Source organism: Bidens hawaiensis, unplaced genomic scaffold (assembly GCF_021521415.1).
Source record: "Bidens hawaiensis isolate Kalapana, Puna unplaced genomic scaffold, B.hawaiensis_p1.1 tig00022883_1, whole genome shotgun sequence".
NCBI lineage: Eukaryota > Viridiplantae > Streptophyta > Magnoliopsida > Asterales > Asteraceae > Bidens > Bidens hawaiensis.
In genome coordinates this window covers 1,698-18,839 of record NW_027493573.1, presented here as the reverse complement: position 1 = coordinate 18,839, position 17,142 = coordinate 1,698, and the positions used below count along the sequence as shown (strand labels likewise).

The window sequence follows — 17,142 nt, the reverse complement described above, 5'->3', positions numbered from 1 at the left end:
GCCGCAGCCACGTCCGTTCGCGTCTCTGAGCCAAAACGAAACCCTAAATCGCGAGGCGGTGTTGCGAGGCGGAACCCTAAATCGTGGTGTTGATGTTGCGCGGCGATGATGATGACGCTCTACTCCGTTCGCGGTGTTGCGACGCGTCTCTGAGCCACCATTTCTCCACCATGATGATGCCGAGGCGGAACCCTAATCACGTCTCTGCTCCCGTTTCTCCACCCATTTCTCTATTGTACCAAACAAAGGAAATGATTGTCAATTCTACACCCATTTCTATTTCTCTCCAATTCCATTTCTCTCCCATTTCTATTTCCATTTCTTCCCATTCTTTTTCTCTGTACCAAACACCCCCTAATAGTTTCTCTTCTTCCAGGTATTCATTCATTCATTTAATTTCATCTCCGTTTTATTCAATGACTTAATTGAATTCCATTGATTCTATACATAACTGATTATTTGTTAATTCTTACACATCTTGTGTATTCATTGAATGTGATTAGGTCAAATCTTATCTTAGTTTTTTGAAATGATGATGATTCAGCTCAATTACTGCCTGCAAAATCAGCATCTTAAGTATTAGGGTTTATATTTTAACTACAATTCACATACATAATACATAAAGTTGAATTAGAATATATTAACTATCTTAGAATTTCTTTCTGAGTTTCACTTGCCTTATACTTAACCTATATTATCCCAAAGTTGCTTTCATGTAACCCTAGGGACTAATGGATCTAACTACTACTTTTGGAAAGTGATCTTCGTACACGATATAGGAAACATACCAGACTATTTTATTATGTTTACCCTGCCACTAGGAAATTCGCCAAAATAATTGTTCATTACATGCTGTTATTATGTTCTTAACGACTGTAACTCGTAGAGACCCAATTTGAATTTGTATAGGCCTATCCTTGTTGAAAGCAAACGAGAATACATGGTTGAAATTCAAAAATCCATTTACAGTTGGTCAACTTGCTTTGTGGTTGGATGTGGTGGATTTAACCTATTTGTATATTAGGCATTGGATTAAGCCAACAAATTTTACATCACTAATGTTTTGATGGACCGATCGACTATCGAAAACGGAGTTGAAGATGCTCAACAACTTCCTGCAACTGATGATGAGTTTGGAGGTGTTGTGGTAGAGATGAAGGAGCCTATGGATCCTGATATCTTTCGTTCACTGCTTAAAACTTCAATGTTACAGTGGAAATTGCAGGTTTTGTTCTGTACATTTAGACAGGTTTTGTCGACTTTCATTTTTGTGTTTTCTAACCATTAGATGGTTTTGACAGGGCAAGAAAGGCATTTGGATTAAACTGCCAATTGATCTTTCAAATCTTGTTGACACTGCAGTTAAGGTTGGTTGGAGAAAGTTATAGGTAGAAACTAGAGGTGGTAATTTCAAACGGGCCAAATGGGTAAAATCAGAACATTTAGCTAAAAGGTGAACAAATCAAATACTCAAATGGGTCGAACACGTTGAAAGCCACAAGAAGTCTACTTTAAAATATGTTTTGAAGATGATGATTAGTTTGTTAATTCATGTGTTTAGAAGATGTTGATAATTTTACTTTGGTTTCTGAATGTTTTGTATTATTGGCAGGAGGGTTTCAAGTTTCACCATGCTGAACCCGAGTACCTGATGCTTCTCAAATGGATTCCTAATACTAAAAATCCAATCCCTGCAAATGCTTCACATATTGCACGTGTTGGTGCTATCGTCTTAAATGATAAGCGAGAGGTATACTTATCGTTCCTTCACCTTCTTTTAGTTACCATATTTCAAAATAACAAAATGGTTAATTTACACACACAGACAAAGTTAATAATACAGATATATACCAATCCAATGTTGTGAAATCTTGTGTGTGTCGAGTTATGGGCGACAACAACATTTATGAGAAGGTTGGAAATTAACATTATATATGTGTGCGTGTGTGAGAATATATGCATTTTTGCGAGTGTATTTTGTATATCTGTGTGTAGGGTGTATATATATCTATATAGCGTATTTGTTTTTTGTATTAGCTGACTGGATTGTTTTTGTGTGCCTACATTTTGTGTCTTTCTCTATAGATGCTTGTTGTACAGGAGAAGATGGGGAATCTACGCGGAATTTGGAAAATCTCTACTGGAATCCTTCACCAGGTGCATGTTTTAATGGAAGTTTATTGTTTTTCCATGACTAGGTACAAATATGAAAGTGGCACAATGTTTGTTTGGCTAATGAGCCAAATGGGAAGTTTTGGTACAGGTCAAAATGGGTTGTGTCGGTTTGACCTAAAACGCATTTTGTCCAGCTTCTAGTTTTAGGGATTTATCATATAAAAAGTACCCTTTCACTATTCTTTTAAAAGCTGAAGGATTGATTTTTAAAAATAAAATCCGAGAACTTTATGATTAAGTTTTAACATTCAAGGGATTTAATCGTGCAAAAATAAAGCCCAGGGACTTATGTACAGATTCAACATAATTGCGCATGTTTTTTTCAACAACTACCTTTTTATAAGGAATCTGTACATGTTAGAAGCTATAAAAGAAAAATAAAGTTATATTTTGAATAGAAAGCAAAAAAGGTAATTAAAAAAATTAAATAGTCACATCATGAGGGCACACATGGTAATTTTAAAGTGCAAGTAGATCAACCCTTATTAAATATTTTGTGTGTAAAATGTGTTTAAATAAATACTGATTTTCTAAGAGAGCAATTTGTTGGGCTGCATTATTTGTAGGCCTGTAAACGAACCGAACGTTCGGTGAACTGTTCGGCGGGAAGTTCGTTTATTTAATAAACGAACGAACATGAACAAAATATTTGTGTTTGTTTAATTAAACGAACAAACATGAACACATGTTCTGTTCGTTCGTTTATGTTCATGAACGTTAGTTTATTTATGTTCGTTTATGTATTAATATAAATAATTAAATATTATCTAGATAGGTCATCTGCTTAAAAGTTTTATATTTTTTAATTTGCGTTCATTTAAATGTTTTCATTTAAGTTCGTTTATGTGTGCTTGTGTTCATTTACATTTGTTCATATATGTTCGTTTATTTTTGTTCAATTATGTTCGTTTAGATTTTAAACAAACGAACACAAATGTTCGTTTAAATTAAGTGTCTGTGTTTAATGAATGAACCCAAATATGCCCATGTTCGTGTTCATTAGATTCGTTTACAGACTTTCATAATTCACAGTGATGAATAAATAGATCTAAATCTCTAGGCTTTGCTGATTTTATTTGTGTTCGTGAACCGTTCGTGAACACACTAATTTCCTTAATGAACGAACATGAACATAAAATATCGTTCGATAAGTGTTTGTGAACCGTTCGTCAACACATTATTTTCTTAACGAACGAACATGAACAAGGCCATGTTCGTGTTCGTTCGGTTCATTTACAGGCCTAATTATTTGGATAAACACTCTGGCCAACTTTGACCCGGTTACATACCCAAATTGACCCGCTTAAAAGGAAATGGGTCGAAATTTCAATTAACCAATGAGAGTTTGTTATACAGGGCGAGGATATTACTGTTGGGGTGGTTAGAGAAGTCAAAGAAGAGACTGGAGTAAGTGCCAAGCCTCTAATATGCATTTAGATATTATGCCACTTTTTATTGGTTTAACTTAAGTGTGATTATTTGATTGTCTCTCAGATAGATGTAGAGTTTGTTGAAGTACTAGCATTTAGGTACACACATTTCAGCCTTCTCGCAGTGTATGCGATTAATGTGTGTAATATGTTTATGCTTACAAATTGATTAAATTGGCAGTCAAGAGCACAATGTATTCTTTGGAAAATCAGAGATATTATTCCTGTGCATGATGCACCCACTGTCGTTTGAGATCAAACTTCAAGAAACAGAAATCGAAGCAGCCCGGGTACCTACTTGTGTTAGATGTTTATCAAACAAACTCCTAATAACATATAGAAATGATATAAATATGCAGTTATTTTGCCACCTCTAGAAAAATGTTATCAAGTACAACTGAAAATGCGTAATTTATGACATTTTTGCCAGTGGATGCCGTTGGAGGAATATGAAGCTCAACTGTCGATTCAAGAACGAGGTTTAAGAGAGTGCATTAAGAAATTATGCATAGCCAAAGTAGAGAGGGGATACTCTGGATTGTCTCCATTCCCGGTAACAACTGATTCAAATGGTAATCCTAGTTATATTTATTTCAACAAAGATGATCTAAATCGAGTGTGAATGATACGAACCCAATGCTGAGTCTAGGACGGAAGTCTTATCTATCTAATTCGGATTTCTTAACCTTGTAATTGGTGATCAATCCTATCTCGAATTTGGCTATATATCACTTTCATTTTCCGGTTTAATTATTCATCCAAGCTGCTTGCTTGGGAATCTGTGTATTTTTGTGTATAAGAATCCTAAGGACATACTGTAATAAAATGCAATGTACTGTTTAATACTTTAATTGTATATCCATTTAGTGGACATTTATAAGTCTACATTTTCGTCTAAACTTGGGCATCATAGCTTGTGTTACTACAATTTATAGTTGTTGTAACTTGTAAGTATGACATCCTTGACTCATTCTTCAAAAGAAATATGATGGGTTTATTTGGTTTTACTCAATGTATACAAAAGGCAAAAATGGGTCAACTTATTAACATAGAACGGGTCCAAATGACCCATAGCCACTTTGTTATGTGTATCACCTACAGTTGCGGGTCTAGAATATAATTTTAGGGGTAACACAATCTTTTTTTTCGAACCGAACATTAAGTTAAAAAACGCGATAACATATGCCTAATAGATTTTTTTCACTTAGACATTTGAAAATTTGAAATTGAGTCATTGCATGTCTTCTATTACTTTATCAATTGTTTCTTTTGACTGCACAAACTAGAGCATTGTCAAATACTCTTCACCCATCCGATCTAGGGATGGCAATGGGTCGGGTTTGGGACGTTTTTAGGCAATCCCAAACACCCATATCCGATTAGTAAAACCCGTACCAAACCCGTCAGGTTTTTGTCGGGTATCAGGCAAACCCGTTGGGTTTCGGGTACCCGTCGGGTATGCCCAATCAAAAAACATTGGATATATATCGGGCTTTGACAAATTATAACTAATTGATTATAACAAATGAACAATGATATTTATCGTAAAATATCTCAAATAAAGTGTCATATAAATTTATGTATGTTGTTTGAATTTCTTTTTTGTTGCTGCGGTATCCAATTAGCAACAATATTTAATAATAACGAGTTTTTTAATCCGCGCGATGCGGCACGGTGGCTGATTCGTTAACCATAAACTGTTACCAAAGTTATCACAACAAAGTCAAGGATTATGAATTATCATTATTATAAAAAGTTATGAATTTTGAACAAATACATGTTAAATAGAAGAGGCGACAGAGATTGAACATATATGTGAATTTAGAACATACATGAGAGTGGACTGTCTTTTATAATGAAGAAGATTGAGGGCAGAGCACTTCATGTGTTCAAGAATACTTATGGTGTAAAGTGAGTTGCATTTTACATGAATAGTAAATATGTAAGTAGTTGATATGTTAGTTTTTAATATATAATAATAATAATAATAGTAATAATAATAATATAAGTTATGTCGGGTATATAGTCGGGTAAATGGGTTTGTGGTACCGGGTAATCGGGTAACCGGGTATTTTTGAGATCCCAAACCCACGAAAAATTTCAAAACTAAACCCAAACCCATCCAAACCCTAATGGGACGGGTTTTACCCGTCCCATTTATGTCGGGTTTCGGGTATTCCCATCGGGTTCGGGTTTCATTGTCATCCATACCGATCGTGTAAATCTGTCTTGATAAGCTTCAATGCAGAAAAACATCTTTCATGGCTTCAATATCCGATAAACCAAAGGTAAAGAACGATCGTTTTCGGTTTTCACAATTAGACAAACAAGGTCACATATTCCATCCTCTTTTGCAAATGCATCATCTTCCTTTACGGTGAAATAGAAGACCTTAAGATCACCTAAAAGACCCCCTCTTTCATTCGTACTAAATCACTTGGATACATACCAGAAAATACCAACATTTTTAAGACGTAGAACTTAGAAAACCAATCACAAAGATTTAAACATAATACATACATACATACATACATACAGGATCATGATCATGAGAGAACCTTTTTAAAATTTAGAACTTTGAGAACCATTTTGGATCACAAAAAGCCTAAATTTAAAAAAAATCATAAAATAAAAAAAACACAAAAATAATAATTTATTAAAATGAAAAAAACAGTCTCACGCGGGCTCGGGTTTTTGGAGTTGCATTCGTGTCCGCGGGACGTGCGGCCACACACGAGTTCGATGAATTTCTAGTCCAGAAACCCAAATTTGCACCCCCCCTGCACGCGCGTAGGACTTGTAAAAAATGTCATAAGGAATTCAAATGGGTGTAAGGTCTCTACCTTATAAACCATTCATTATTTTGTTCCCAATCTGATGTGGGACAAACATTTACCACTTCCTTCATTCACACACTTAAAACTTCCAACAATTCCCCACATGAATGGAGGTCGAAACAAAAACATTATTCCGATTAGATTTCAACAGTTGAATCTTGCATACAATAGGTAGGTGTTATCCTTTGAACCTTTGCTTATGAAGCATACTTAGCCCACTGGCTCTGAGTAGACAGTGATGTCTTTGAACTCGTCTGCCGTTTGTGTAGACGACAATACACTTCACACAAGACTCTCCCTAACAAAGTCAAGTCCTCATAGTTATGTTCGTTATGGTCATGAACATGCGCCTAGTTCTGCAAGAGCTATTAAGTGTTGTGCCCAACAACACCCTTTGAAGCGACCCCACTTCTCTCTCACATAGGTGATTCACCATGTATGACTACCTTGGTCGAATCATTAAAAGCCATATGCTTAGCCTCACACTTGTCACTTTTAGGAATGGACTAGGAAGGTTACCTCGCCACGTGGTAAACTCCCTCTTAACATTGTAGGGTTATCGCCCCCCCCCCCCCACAGTGACCGCACTAATTCATACAAGTAGGTTTTCCTATTGAACTCAACTCTTGGGATCTCCAGTCTGTTGAGTTAGGTTTCCTTCGCATGAACTTTAATTTTTCAAGGGCTTCAGTCCCATTCCCATGGACGGCTTCTGAACTAACTCTCTACTTGGGTCTTTTGTTAGCGGATCCGCAATATTATCCTTTGACTTCACATAGTCAACAGTGATAATTCCAGTAGATATTAGTTGTCGTACCGTATTATGTCTACGTCTAATATGTCTATTCTTACCATTATACATTGTGCTATGAGCTCTGCCAATTGCCGATTGGCTATCACAATGTATACAGATGGCCGATGCCGGCTTAGGCCATCTTGGTATATCCTCAAAAAATTGACGTAACCATTCTACCTCTTCGCCCGCTTTATCTAGGGCGATGAATTCTGATTCCATCGTGGATCTAGATATAACCGTTTGTTTAGACGATTTCCACGATATAGCAGCACCTCCAAGTGTGAATACATACCCACTTGTTGCTCTGGAATCATTCGTGTCAGATATCCAATTTGCATCACAATGTCCTTCGACAACTGCAGGGTATCTGTTATAATGTAACCCGTATTCTCTAGTGTATCTTAGGTACCGAAGCAACCGAATCACACAGTTCCAATGATTTGAACTTGGGTTGCTTGTGTATCTACTTTGCTTGCTCACAACATATGCTAAGTCGGGTCTAGTGCAACTCATAAGATACATCAAACTGCCAATAATTCTTGAGTATTCCAACTGGTTAACGGGTTCACCTCTATTCTTAGCTAGATGTTGACTTGTGTCAATGGGAGTTCTAGCTACATTAGAGTCATTTGCATTAAACTTCTCAAGAATTTTTCTCACGTAATGGGATTGACTTAAAACAAGTCCATCTTGGGTTCGTGTGATTTTAACTCCCAAAATCACATCCGCAAAACCCATGTCCTTCATGTCAAATCTTGCTTTTAACATGTTCTTAGTGGACGTTATGATTTTGTCATCACTTCCAGCAATGAGCATATCATCTACGTATAAACACAAAATGACATATCCATCGGATGTGTCATTCACGTACACACATTTGTCACATTCATTGATTTTAAACCCAGCATCAAGCATGACAAGATCAAACTTTTGGTGCCATTGTTTAGGAGCTTGTTTCAATCCATACAAGGATTTCACAAGTTTACATACTTTCTTTTCTTGCCCAACGGCTATGAAGCCTTCGGGTTGTTCCATGTAAATCTCTTCCTCTAGATTTCCATTCAAGAAAGCTGTTTTTACATCCATTTGGTGAACTTCCAAGTTTCTAATGGCGGCAATGGAAAGCACCAACCTTATAGATGTTATTCGCGTAACCGGCGAATATGTATCAAAGTAATCTAAACATTCTTGTTGTTTGTATCCTTTGATCACCAACCTTGCCTTATACTTATCGATGGTCCCATCAGGTTTCATCTTCTTCTTGAAGATCCATCGATATCCTAGTGGTTTACACCCTTGAGGAAGATCCACTAGTTCCCAAGTATGATTTTGTAAGATAGAATTTATCTCACATTTGATGGTCTCCCTCCACTGAGGTCCTTCAACGGAATTCACCGCTTGTTGATATGTTTGAGGTTCCTCTTCTACCATGTAGGTAAGGAAATCAGGGCCAAAGGATTTTTCAGTCCTTTGCCGTTTACTTTTCCTGATTTCAACCTCCTCTATCTCAGATTGTTCCCGAGGTTCATCTCCAGTACTTTCGTTTTGAATACTTTCCTCAACCGGTCTAGAATAGCTCGGTTTTCCTTTATCCAAACATGGGAAGTTATATTCAAACCATGATGCATCATTTGATTCTATTATAGTGCCATTGTTTATTCCGGGATTCTTGGAATCATGCACAAGAAATTGAAATGCACCACCGGGAAGGGTATATCCTATAAATACACAATCCACGGTTTTGGGTCCTATTAGTAGGCGTTTTGGTGGAGTCACCACTACCTTGGCTAGGCACCCCCACACTCGCAAGTATTTATATGGTGGTTTAATTTTCGTCCATAACTCATATGGAGTTAGATCTTTCTTCTTATTCGGTATCATGTTTAAGACATAATTAGCCGATAAGATTGCTTCCCCACACATGTCCGGGCTTACCCCAGAACTTATCATCATGGCATTCATCATTTCTTTCAAGGTTCGGGTTTTACGTTACGCTATGCCATTTGATTGAGGGGAGTAAGGAGGCATGACTTCATGTATGATTCTTTCTTTTTCACACAAGTCAATAAAAGGTGAAACATATTCACCTCCTCGGCCACTCCTTACTCTTTTGGTTTTCCGATTTAGCGGCTTTAAATAAGGTAAACTTATCAATAGCCTCGTCCTCACTCTTATGTAAGTAAACATAACAATACCTTGTACTATCATCAATGAACGTGATGAAGTACTTGTTCCAACCACGAGTAGGAATTGCTTTTAGATTACACACATCGGTGTGAATCATCTCGAGGGGTTCGGTGAATCTTCAATGATGAATATCCAAGGATTTAAATATCTCATTACCATATATTAATTCATATGTTACAATTCACACATAGTGAACTTCCAAGGAGTTAATACGTCATTAACATATATTAATTCATATGTTACAATCCACACTTAGTGAATTTCCAAGGAGTTAATACGTCATTAACATATATTAATTCATATGTTACAATTCACACTTAGTGAATTTATCCAAAGAATTAATACGTCATCAACATATATTAATTCATATGTTACAATCCACACTTAGTGAATTTATCCAAAGAATTAATACGTCATATATGTTACAATTCACACTTAGTGAATTTGTCATTAACATATATTAATTCATATGTTACAATTCACACTTAGTGAATTGCTCCAAAGAGTTAATATGTCATATATGTTACAATTCACACTTAGTGAATTTGTCATTAACATATATTAAATCATATGTTACAATTCACACTCAATGAATTTCCAAGGAATTACACATTATTTTTTTTCTTAGTATATTCACCTCGTTATTCTATTACCATCTCATGATGTGATTATATATTTGATGTGTCGTCTTAGACTTTAATCTTCGCAACAACTCACAAGTTGTTTGTTATACGAAATTATTCTGACGGCATTTACACATCAAATCTCCAAGTGTTATTATCTTCAACACTTTCGTCATCCGACATGAATCATCTCAGTGATATCGTTTTATATTATGTATACAAGTATTCCTTCAAATAGAAATCCTTGCACACATATACTCACATCCTCGTTTCACTTTTGAAACCATACTCTTGAACAAATATGTTCAAATAACATCAACTTGTTATAATTACTACACTTAAGTAGCAAAGCTTGAATTTTCTAACACATCCATTAGAAAATTAACGTTTACACAAAACGTTATAAATAAATCGTATCTTACACGCATGTTAGATATTTAACGTTTACAAGAAACGAACGGTTTACTCAAAACCATTTCTAACACAATTGTTAGACACAAACGATTGCAAAAAATCATCAAACAAAACTAATAAAATCCCAACGGTTTTACAAGATCAGTTCTAACACTATAGTTAGAACACAAATGATTACACAAAACGTTTTCTAAAACCAAACGGTTGATCAAATATAACATTTTGTAACACTGTATAGGATTTAAGATTGCATCATGATATCCAAACACACGAAGATGTACCACGCACCCTACCCTCCTCTTGAACGCCGACGAACCGATAACAATTATCAACTCCAACGGAGGCTATGTATTTTATGTTTATAATTCTCCGGGTGTTCGTTCACATTACTCAACCCCCATCTCCAATGCGGAACGCCACCGCCGGTTTTCGATCTGTGTCCCCAATGTTCGTCAATGCATAATCTACTTTGATGCACCCAATATGCTTCCAGATCTGTTGCAACTTGCAAACCATGAATTTGTTTTGAAATCCATTAGTATAGTACAATAATTTTAGAAAAACACCATGAATTGTTGGAAAACTTGTATTAATAATAACAGAAATAAGAAAACGATCAACACAATAAACCGGGCTTGTGTTTAACACAATTCCCTTAAACAGATTCTCGGTCTGTTCCCAGGGTACTCCGTTTCGAAACAGAATCGGTGCTCTGCCGGACTCGATATAATATTGCTGCAGAGAGAAGTATACGAAGTGTGTTTGTTCGTGTTGGTGTATCTAAACTGAATGGCTGGTCTTGTTATTTATACACAAGAATCATAATCACACCTGTTAATGACTATTAAAATGAAATCATTTATAAAACAGAAAATAATAATTTATTAAAATGAAAAAAACAGTCTCACGCGGGCTCGGGTTTTTGGAGTTGCATTCGTGTCCGCGGGACGTGCGGCCACACACGAGTTCGATGAATTTCTAGTCCAGAAACCCAAATTTTCACCCCCTGCGCGCATGTAGGACTTGTGGTAAAACATGTCATAAAGAATTCAAATGGGTGTAAGGTTTCTACCTTATAAACCATTCATTATTTTGTTCCCAATCTGATGTGAGACAAACATTTACCACTTCCTTCATTCACACATTTAAAACTTCCAACAAATTTCACACTTTTCATGTAATAACATACTTAAAATGGGGGCAAAATTACCATGATTGGGAGAGAGGCAAACCCACAGATCACAGCGGTAGCGTGAAGAACAGAAATCTTAACTACGACGGTCGACGGTGGAGAGGAAAGCGATGGAGAGGCAACGAGGATGAACATATCGAACCCAAAAACCTTAGGCTTCTCCGTCTTAGGTGCATACTTAAGAAAATAAACACATAGATAGCCTTGATTCTGGCTTCGACGTTGTTGATAACTGTCACCGGTGCCGGAAAACTCGTCGGAGTTCATACAGAGAGCTGGGTGTATGGGCAGTTGAATGAAAGCATTTACTTCATTAACTTTTAATATTTAAATAAAAAGGAAAAAAAAGATTTACCCCCATTTTGGTAAATAGTTTTAAAAACCCCTGTATTGGTAAATACTTTTTCTAGAATCCCCATTTTTGTAAAAAACTCAAAAATTTGAGGGATAATGAATGCTACCCCCACCTCTCAAGTATGTCTAAGTCTACCACTAACCACCTACTAGTCGCTAGTGTTGACCGCCATTAATTACCATTTGCCGCTATAACAACATATAAAACAAATATAGCGAGCGAATTTGTTTTGATCCTTTATTTAAAGCAACGTGTTACGATCGATGTCTGTTTTAATTAGAATCAAATCGTTTCTTTTTATAACAATCCGACCCTAAATAAGACAAAAATTTTAAATCGTTAAGTCGCTATTGCATCTCTGCGTTAGATTGTCTGCATTACATAGATATGTACAAGTTGTGCACCCCTTAGCTTAGATTCACATTGTGAAGAAAATGATGAAAGCGCGCCACATGGTCGCAAATCACCCTGTCCAAGTGTGATTTCTATGTTATGTGTATAGTTACATGTGTCATTTCCTATTTTATTTATGTGTGTCTCTAACGTCATATTGGTGCATGTTACATATGCATTGAATGTTAATGTTGCATAAGTGAGAAACAAAGGTCTAATTTTATTGTCACTAGAGGGAATAAAAATGCTGTGGTTCTTTAGTATATTTTTAATCTCAAGTTTCATGGTGTCTAGTGGTGTTGATTTACCCATCCATTGTGAATACCCCTGCCAGCCACCGCCTATGCGGCCACCATACGGAACACCACCACCACCATCACTATCGCCGCCAAGCGAGCCTGTGTATGCGGCCCCACCACCACCAAGTGAACCTGTGTATGACCCCCCAACCCCTCCTACTAAACCTTCATGCGCACCGCCACCGCCAGCACAACCATCGCCCACCGGTCCAATCTACGGAGCACCGCCAACGCCGCTAGTTTCACGGAACTGTCAACCGAATTTGCAAAACTGTGCTTACCCTCCTCCTGTTGCAAATATCTATCAACCTGTGGATTCTGCATCCCATTTGGTCCATAATTGCTTGGTTGTCTTGGTTTTAATGCTACTTTCCTTTTATTCACTTCTAGACTTCTAGCTTAATTTGGTTTATTTGTTTGGTCTTATGTTGATATTTACTTCATAATCATAAAAGAAGATTATCAATGCATATGTAATGTATATCTTTATAAGCCATGCTTCATAATGTTTGATGGATATAATTACATAGTGTGTCGTAGATATAATCTAGTCTAAAAGCAATTGAGCTAAATAGTTACATAATCGTTTTATATATCAATGATTTAATTTAATGTAAAACAAAATTTAACAAAAGATAAAAGTAATGATGTATGTAGTTATTGAAATTTTTCATGATGTATTTGTTTATGTATTATGCATTAGTTTGTTGTACCGCACAAGTGACTAATGCATGAGGGAGTTTTGGCTTATTTGGAATTTTGGATAGCTACATTGACGGTGGAGGAATATGAGGTGAATAAGGTCGATATGGTAGGTGTTAGATATCTTGTATATTTTGTATTTATATATAAAAAAAGTGTAGACTATGTATGTGACACGTATATTATGCCATACCGTTTAATTTTAAACACGATAATTCTTAGTTTATGATATGCTCACCGCCACATATATTTTTGGAGTACTTTATTTCTTTGGAAGTTAGTATTTTCCATGTTTTTATAACATATAAGAGGTTGTTTGTGAATCATCTGAATAATTAAGAAGTCTAAAGATTAAGAGGTAATATCAGAATTATTAACACATCTTATGTCTCTAAAACTTACCCGTTAAGATGTTACCATTAAGACGTGTATTTTTTTAATAAATCAAACACACTCTACCTCTGAACAATTCAGAGTTAGCCTCTTAATAGAAGAATCATTAAGAAACATCAAAACAACCTCTTAGGCTTTAACATATTGTATTTTAGTAAAATGAAACATGACTTGTGATTTTTCACTACATTAAAATTGCTTGCTTAGTAGCATAGAAGTTACATCGTCTTTATTTTTTCATTATTAACTTGCATTAACAACAATCACATATCACTGCGATCAGTGTGTGATATATGTAACTAGGCCACACGTTTTGTCACAATGGTTTCAAGCTTTATCAAGCGTTTTATGCAGGTTAAATTCTTGACTGTTGGTGTTATTGAAGATTTGAGAAACAAGCGTCTAAGATAGAAAATATGTTTTCGACATATATCATTCATCAACAAAGTCTATATGTTTTGTAATAGCTTTTGAAACTACCCCTAATACGTAGGGACTTTTTGAGACAAGATGTCAACCGTCCATACGATTTTGATTTAACATGCTTTAATATATGGCATGTGAGGACGCCTTGCTAACATTTATTGCTCCATGCTCCACCCAAAAACAATTATAAGCATCATTGATCATTTTAGAGCAATAATATGAGAAGGTATGAACCATAATTTGATGAAAAGAGAAAGTAGGTCATGTTTTTATCTACTTCGCTTTAAAAGCCTATAGATGATATCAATGATTATTTTCTATTTGAGTACACAATTAAATTTTCCTTTCCATTGAAATTGTTTAATAGATCATAATCCATCGTTAGGATCTGAAAATAACTCATGGTTCATTTGTAACAGGTAACAGGTTGTATATATTTTCTGGTACAAACCGAAATAACTCGTTGTATAACAGTAGCTCGCAGTGCGTGTTATTTGAACATTGCAAAATTATAAATTTGTAAAACTTGTTAATTAAATTAGTTTAACTGACTAAACCATGAGTTGAGTTGTCCGTTCGAATTTGAAACGTCAACTCAAATTAACTGTGATACTATGATTATGGTAGCACCCACAACTAATATTCACAAATTGTCACTTCAACGTCACAAAATATTACAAACTTTTCTTAAAAACTCTAATTATCTTCCACGGCAACAAACCCTCCATAAACCCCATTATAGAATATTATATTTGTACATGTATAATATATATACGTGTGTATGTGAGAGGGACTCCACAACAATCGTCCGCTTCTTCATACTTGGCTGCAAACTTTGCCATTGACTTGTCATCTCAATGGTAAAGTCCAGTTCCTCCAAAGTTAATTTGGTGCAGAGTCACCTCATCCGGACCTTGGGATGAAGAGCATGTTATGGAAGCTCTAAGCTCTAATAAATAACGAGTCAACGCACTCGGCCATAAGTAACACACACGAATGAGAGTTGTGCTGTCAGCTCAAACTTAGCATTAACTCGCCTAGATTTCAGTTATTTACACACATATAACCAACCATCAATCAAACCAAAACAACATTTATCAAAATATTCAAAACTTAACCATTGGTTTCTCAATCTGTTGTATCATTTGGTTCGATCATTTCGGTTTACATCCTCACCATAGTTATCCACATATGAAGATCAAAAACCATAAATGCTTAATCTCCATTAGCTATCATTGTATTTGTATACAAAAGAAAATATAAATCAAGAACAACACACATCAAAACAAGCCTCAATGTTTAACTTCACACACTACATCATAAATAAATATTTGGAAAAATCTTATTTCCACCCTAAAATTCATATTCAAATCTCATTACTAAATCATAATGAAAGACAAATATAATTTCTTCAAGTGGGACACACTTACATCACTAAAGAGGCAAAGCAGAGCATCAAACCCAAAGCAGCCAATCTGAAACCCTTAATTTCCACTGCATTGCTTCCATCCGCTTCTTGGTCCGCAACCGCACCATCAGGTGAATCCGCTGGAGCGTCCGATGAAGCCGGGGCCGGAGGAGACTTATGCTTCTTCTTCTTCGACGACTTCGGTGAATCCGCCACAGGAGCATCGGCTTCTGGCGCAGGAGCTGGAGCAGGCGAAAGAGCGCCTTTAAAAAGCTCCTCAGGCAACAAAACTTTATTAAGTGTGAAAATAATTAACGGCTGTTGATCAATTAACGTCCCTACGATCTTCGCTGTAACAAGTTTTGTCTTAATCGTTACATCCTGACCGTCGTTCTGCACCGTGAAATCGTACTTGTTCGCACCGTCTGTTGCTAGCGTGTTCATCAAGCCATTGCTCGATTTCAACATTGACATGGATTGGTACACCGGCACACCATGGTACTCTAGCAATGCTTGCTTACCAGCAATTGTTAGGTTTTTGAATTTAGGCGCAAACGCTTTAAACGCGTCGTCAAGAGGACAAAACACGGATAATCCACCATCGATATTGTCCGAAAAGGTCTTTAAGGCAGAAGATGCAAGCAACGCCTCAGCGAAATTCTTGCATCCGTGTGCGGACATAAGTGAAGTAATATTCACAGCTGCAGGCTCAGGCGTTGGAGCCTCCGCTTCAGCAGATGGTAACGTACTGCTAATCTGGATGACTGAGATGTTATAAGCAATTTCTTTCAACGACTTAACAAAAGTCGCATCGGTTTTACCGGAATCTTCACTACCGAAACCGACTTTCCCGCCTTTCAGATCCGTAATGTTGACGAATCCAGACGAGCCTGAAGCAGTACCGGTGGCTTGGAACATTGTGGCTGCTAATGCGGTGCCGTTGGTGATTTGATGAAGCTTCTTGGCGCCAAAGTAGTCAAGGAGGACGTGTAGGGATAACACGTTTTTCATTGCGTACACCGACAGGTGTTTGCTCAACAGATCTGCCATTCCGGCATTGTCCACCGCGCAAACGGTGATGGTTTGGCGGTTATTGATTTCGTCTGCGAGGTGTGTGATGGTTAGGTAGTGGTTGAAGGTTGAGAAGTCCGGGAAGTCGTTGAGGATTTTGGTGATGTTGTGTGCCTCCACGGTGGATGCCGGTAGGAATGCGACTAGTAATGAGAGTAGCACCGCCGTGACCGCCGCCATGGAACAGAGCTGCATTGGGATTTCTGATGGAAGAGAGAGAGGGAGTGTAAGAGCAAAGCAAAAGCAGAAGCTATAGAAGAAGATATGTAGGTTGGTTAATATAATGGGCTTTAAGTTGGTTGTTAATTACAGTAAGGCCACATTAGTGTTCACAGCTGGTCCAGAGCATCAACGGGTTTCTTTTACGTGTCTTTTATTTATTCAGAAAATGTTACACTTTTGTCACTTGTGATTTCAAAACTATTCAAAACTTGCTAATAA

General features: G+C 36.6%; 2 protein-coding genes across 3 annotated transcripts; one reads left to right on the top strand and one right to left on the bottom strand.

Moving 5' to 3' along the window:
- The first annotated feature begins 951 nt into the window (after positions 1 to 951).
- Positions 952 to 4,451, top strand: LOC143566388 (nudix hydrolase 10-like). Of its 2 annotated transcripts, none has more exons than XM_077053114.1 (8): positions 952 to 1,225; positions 1,302 to 1,367; positions 1,613 to 1,750; positions 2,101 to 2,157; positions 3,532 to 3,582; positions 3,670 to 3,704; positions 3,787 to 3,895; positions 4,036 to 4,451. In XM_077053114.1, exons 1-8 carry the CDS (start codon positions 1,067 to 1,069, stop codon positions 4,225 to 4,227), a joined length of 807 nt encoding a protein of 268 aa, XP_076909229.1. In that variant the 5' UTR covers positions 952 to 1,066; the 3' UTR covers positions 4,228 to 4,451. The 2 variants fall into 2 exon arrangements, with proteins under 2 accessions (XP_076909229.1, XP_076909227.1); XM_077053112.1 differs by having other exon boundaries at positions 956 to 1,225; positions 2,086 to 2,157; positions 4,036 to 4,448.
- A 10,965-nt stretch (positions 4,452 to 15,416) lies between these two features.
- On the bottom strand, positions 15,417 to 16,923 carry LOC143566390 (fasciclin-like arabinogalactan protein 1). The gene has a single exon (XM_077053116.1). The coding sequence runs from the start codon at positions 16,894 to 16,896 to the stop codon at positions 15,649 to 15,651; it is 1,248 nt and encodes a 415-aa protein (XP_076909231.1). The 5' UTR covers positions 16,897 to 16,923; the 3' UTR covers positions 15,417 to 15,648.
- Between the last annotated feature and the right edge of the window lie 219 nt (positions 16,924 to 17,142).